Source organism: Crocodylus siamensis, chromosome 1 (genome assembly GCF_052110815.1).
Source record: "Crocodylus siamensis isolate JL-2025a chromosome 1, ASM5211081v1, whole genome shotgun sequence".
NCBI lineage: Eukaryota > Metazoa > Chordata > Crocodylia > Crocodylidae > Crocodylus > Crocodylus siamensis.
The window spans coordinates 269,237,408-269,243,128 of record NC_143395.1 but is presented as its reverse complement, the minus strand read 5'-3'; the positions used below and the strand labels follow the sequence as shown (position 1 = coordinate 269,243,128).

Below are 5,721 nucleotides of genomic sequence, written 5' to 3'. Positions count from 1 at the left end.
GCTGTGTGGCAGCGTAAATAGTCCCCTTTCTAACCAACCTGGTGGGAAAAGTCAATATCCCATCAGCAGAGGAGGTAAACACATCAGGAGCTGTGTCCTCTCTCATCTTCCCCTGCTCTGTATTACTACAGTTCTTTAAATCTGTTCTCCCCAGTTATCAGATGCACTTGTGTCATTCAAATGCATGGTATTGCTGTACTGCAGATAGGACTGCAGTCTGAATTTAGTAGTATAACATTGTGTTTCAAATATTTTAGGATTAAGACTCTAAATTACCTCCATTAATTTTCATTGTAGCTCCTATTACTTCTCCTTCCTCAGTCCACTTTTCCCTTTACATAAATAATTCCATCTAAATTTCTTTGTAATGCATTTAATGGAAATTTTCAGAATGGTTACTGTGAACAATGAATGTTTAGGTCTTGCGAACAAAAACTAGAATTTCTACCAGTGGAATGAGTTGAGACTGATTTTGAGTTATATATATGGCTGTATTTTCATTTGCTGCTTAAACATTGTTTTATTTTTTTGTCTGGTTGTTCTCATGATTAATGCATCCTCCTGTTCTTTTCATATGTACCAGCTGGCTCTGTACATTGATACACTTCACCTTGGTCCCTCCTGAGCTCTTTGAAGCTTTAAAACAATTTTAGCCTAACTTTGAACTTTGAATTTGAACACACATAGTTTGGTGCTTTCATCAAAAATTCCCCTAGCTGCAAAAAAGCCACATTAACATATGATGTGTTGTAGTAAATTATAGGCTACTTAGTGTTTCTGAAATATTTTTGGGGTGGGGTGCACATTGGGAGGGAATAATGTACTGAGTTGCTACAGTTTGTGGTAGTTTATTTTTAATTAGGCCTTAGATATAATTAGTTTCTAGGTGCTATAATGATTCCAACCTAATTAAATTTCTAAACAGAGTTTTCAATCTCTTTATGGTAAATTTTAAGTTCTTTTAAGGCCAGTAATAAAAAGTAATGTTATTATTAGCTGAGTGGTAACAAAAAGCAATTCAGTGTAGGTCATGATACTGAGATTGCTCAAAATGTCCATGAATATATGACTTTAAATAGATATGTGCCTAAAATTAACCATGATGGTAACTCTTTACAGGTTAGAGCTGTCTTCATTAGACTTATTTGTAAAGTACTTACAGAAGAACTCTGAACCGAGATAGATACTTGTTTTATCTATCATGATCATTTGGAAAAGAAGAAAAATGTAGCAGGTTGAAAACATAAATGTAACCATCTAAGGATATGGATCAAGAAAATTATCAACAATGCATGAGGTTAGATATATATTTTATCCAGTGATTAGGCTGAATCTATCTTGAAAAAAATCTGTAAAAGACATGGATGCATTATAGCTTCTTTTTAGAATTCAGGGCGAGGGGCAGCAGTTTCTCAAGGTTTTTCCCAAGGCCTCCCATACTACATGAGTCGTTTAGTCACTTGGATAGGAAACAACCTAAACCAATGGAATGTCTTTACTTAATGTGCTGCAGGGGTAGAAGCCTCTTGTTTTCTTCCCCCATACAAGTGGACTGAAAGTTACCAGAGGTCCCTCCAAATTTGTAACTGCTGTGCGTCTAGAAATGAACTTACTGCCCTTGAAGATGATTTATTTTTAACAAACTTGAAATATAACAATAACTGTTGTTTAAAAGGTAATAGCTGTAGTTTATTTTTATGTTGGATATTTACTGTGTTGTATTTTTCCAAGAGAATTAGGGCAGTGAAATGCTCAGTACAGTGCTGAAACTCTTCTAAAGGACAGTCAGAAGTGAGATGGAACAGCTGTTGCAGGGCAATATTGATGTGTAATAGACACACTATGTGGGATGCTTGCGAGATGCATGCTTTCAGTAATACCTAAATGGATTGAGAGCTGCTCACACCTGAGAGGTTGCCCGTCTCCCTGTGTTATGCTGCCAAAAAAGTTTCCATTGGCAGTGATGCTTCAGCTGAAACTCCCCTTATCTTCCCACCCCACTTATCCCTGCCAAAAACTGAGGACGTGTTCTCTGGAAAGGACCTTCAATTGTGGAAATTATTTCCTTTCTCTATATCCACTAATCCAAACTAGTCTGAATCTGCCGCCCTTCTGAACATGCTACAAGGCCTTTTGAATCTACCTGTTTTTTTTTAATAGAGAGGACGTGGTTGGAATCAATGTTGTTTTGGAAAGGGAAGTATTGTTAGACTTGATCTTTCTCCACTGAGTTACTCTTTGCATGAGGCTCTGGTGGTTTTGACACTTAGTTGGGTTACATTTTCATTTTTAGTAAAGGCATGCATATCCAAGAATCCAACACCATTTATTCTTCCATGGTGTTGTAGAATTAAATTAAGCAAATAAAGCATCTTGACTTTGCCAAGGCAGACAAGGTTCTTTGGGTAAATCTGATATCATTTTTGCCAACAAATTCATACAATGTTCAAATTGCCTTTTTTGTTGCTTGTTTCATCCTTCAGGGGTCTCTTCACAAGCACATGAAACAAGCACATGGCCATATTCACTGGTACCTCAGGAGAATCTTGTTCTGTGTATTGTAGGTAGAGGTAGGATGGTGGGCAGTTCTGTGGTGTTAGTCTGTACTAAGTTCCTTTCCTTCAGTCAAGGGTCTCAAAGTACTTTAGTATAAGTATTATCTCCATTCTGTCAGTGAGAAAATGTAGGAACACTTTGACCTGCCCAAGGTATTCCAGATATGTGGTGTATAAGTAAGGAATAGGAACTAAGTGCGAGATCGTGGCTTCATTGAAATTGATAACAAAATCCCCATAGATACCTGGCTCTATTTTGGACCCTTTACATTGCAACAAAATGTTGGACCACTGTGTGACGCTGGGTCAGTGAGGGGGCATTCTGCAAGGTGGAAGATGGACAGGTGCTCTTATATTTGTAATCCCATGATGAACATGGGTGGGGGTGCTCAATCTCTGGTGACAGAGTATTTTTGTTGCTGACAGGTATTTCAAACTCAGTCCCTGCAATGGCCACACGTTTGACCTTTCACCATTTGTTTTTAAGAGTTTTATAATAGAGGTTTAGAAGGTCCAAAAAAAGTGACTCTCCTGTCTCCAGTTCCAAACACTAGACTCCACTACTTCATCTGTGAGGTGAAATTCTACGTTCTGTAAATAAACATTTCTGAATGAGCACTGGTACTGGTATTGGTTGAATCTCCACTTGACTCTCACTTAAGCAGGTCACTGGACAAGCAGTGCCTCATATTATTTACTCACAGGAGTTCCTGTGCCAATTCAGTTGCAAGAATAGTAGACGGGCTTTGATGAACAGGATTTGGTCTCAGAGTTGCAAGTTGGCCTTCACTCTTAATCTTGCTGAGAAGGATAGGTGAAAAATGAGAAGCAAATAACAAGTCTGAGGATATTGGAGCAACTTTTGGTTTTGTGTTTTAGCCCCAATATATTTTGAAAGGTTAAAGTTTGTAATACCAGCTAACATAAAATATTTTTCTTGGTGATCATCTAATGTGTGTATATGTTCTCTCATTTATTTTTCCTTTAGTGTGGGCAGAGAAGAACTTAGCCTTAAAGAAAATAAAGGAGGTCTACAAAAAGCTGAAGAACACAGTAGACACCTTTCTGTCCATGAGTAGCTACTCTGAAGTGAACCTCGGCAAGCTCTTTCAGACCATCTGTATAGGAAAATCTGTGGGAGATGCCAGTAATGAAAGACAATAATAAAGTAAATAAAGAGGGAGAAAGGTTTGGTTTTGTTAAAATAATAAGTACAATCAATCCCCTCCTCTTTCTCTTTATTCTTCCCATTTAAAATAATACAATTTTGATTTCACCATTCGTCAAATACATGTGTATTTTGCCCACTCAGTGGAGAAAAAGTGAAGATAAAAACAGAATGTAGTGATTTCCTAGACACCTGGTAGTTGCTTTTTCAATACATATATTTTATTGTATATTTAGACCTATGAGAGAAAAGGGGGTGGAAGGAGTGCTGCTTTAATTGAATAATTCCCAGTGAGAGTTGCTGGAATGTAAGTGATCCTAGACTTTGCTCCAGGGTATTTAGTAGAGGTGCTCTCAGGAAGAGAGGTTAGTAGAGGTCTCAGTAGGAGCACTAATGTTTTGCCTTTTCACAGTTTATCTACTTCTGAATCATAAACATACCAATTAAAAACAATGCTAAACCTAAATGCCTCCTAATGTCCTAATACTTTCTTCTGAGCAGGGGTTAGGGTGGTCTTTACTACTAAGATTTCTATATATAAAGCAGTGAGCAAGCAGTGACAGTTTTATAACCTACAGTTAACAAAAATTAGACAACAGTCCTCTCTGTGTTAAATTTAACACACAGACAAGTGTTGTCTTGCCGTTCTTAAGATAGGTATACTATGGAGTTGACTCCAGCTAGAACCCCACACAGTAAATGCAGATCTAACTTTATTCCACAAAGAAAAAAGGTTGATGTAAACTGTCAGTGAAAACAAATGTGCCTACAGGGTTCCAGCAAATACAGCTTAGAAACAGGGGTTGCAGGAATAGGGGGGTGGCCAGGGTAAGTACTGCTTTGTAATAAGTACTGTGGTCATATTGAAGTTTTATTGGTTTTTATAAGCAATTGCATTGTCTGTTCAATGACAGTAAAATAAGAAACAAAAAAAATATAATAAATATGGTTTCTTCTTTTATGTGGGAGTAAAATTAAAGTTGTACTTTTATATAACGTTCTTAGGTTTGCGATGTCAGTATTTGTAAGACTATGAGACTCTTTTAAAAACATGTAACTATAGCCAATGTAAACTTTTGTAATACTTGAAAGAAAAATAAAGTTTTCTAATGAAAAAGAATTGGACTCTATCATCTGTACATACCAGATCTAACCTTGAAGTGCACGCTTCTAAATTGTTACAGCATTTAACAGAAGGGCTTATATCTCTCTGCTTTAAAATGCATGTTGGTTCAGTGGAAACTAAGGAAAACACTTGTAGGCATAAAATGATAAGAATAACAGCACAAATACTGAGAGATTACAGGGCTCAAGGAGCAAGAGGGGTTGTGTTGTATGCATTTATACCATGTATATATGTATTTATATATATATCATTTATATACCATTTATATATGTATTTGTTTATAAAACTCTACAGCACTCTGGGACAACAGTGCTAAATGCAGATAGAGATAGATGATGATTGTGTGTGCCAGCTCATCTAAATATAAACTCATTTTCAGGCATGGAGCTAAATCCAAGCTTTTTACTCACATGGGTAGTTTTTTAAATAATTGAGAATCTGCTTTTCATCATTTATTTATTTTGGGTCAGTGTTGCCTACGGGCACCTCATATAATGCTACTAAGACTACACGTCATTCAGCATAGCTCATTGCAAAAGATACTTTCTCAGATGTACTGATTTGAAAGTAGGTCTTGCTATCTAAATGTGTTGGAGAGTTTTATCAGTCAGAGATGTTTTTTGAATGTTCAGTATATCCATTCAAATGATAATTGTGTAGACTTTACTGATATTACTGAATGGAAATTTAAAAAGTAAAACGACTGACACTTCTAGAAATGTAAGGCAGATAGCCAAACAAAATGGTTAAATGATGCCTAACTTGACCCTATAGAGGCTTTTGTATACAACTGCATAATTGCTATTTTAGAATAAACGTGGTAAATTAAGGAGCTTTTAGATTAAACAGGGGTGTTCTGAAATAATTGTACA

General features: G+C 36.4%; 1 protein-coding gene across 1 annotated transcript in view; it reads left to right on the top strand.

Annotated features, from left to right (window-relative positions):
- Positions 1-4,871, top strand: part of POLA1 (DNA polymerase alpha 1, catalytic subunit) — a 304,797-nt gene extending 299,926 nt beyond the window's left edge. The window contains exon 37 of the mRNA XM_090062006.1: positions 3,544-4,871. Coding sequence (XP_089918132.1) covers positions 3,544-3,719 — 176 coding nt within the window. The 3' untranslated portion in view covers positions 3,720-4,871. The remainder of the gene's footprint in view (positions 1-3,543) is intronic.
- Positions 4,872-5,721: the final 850 nt, after the last annotated feature.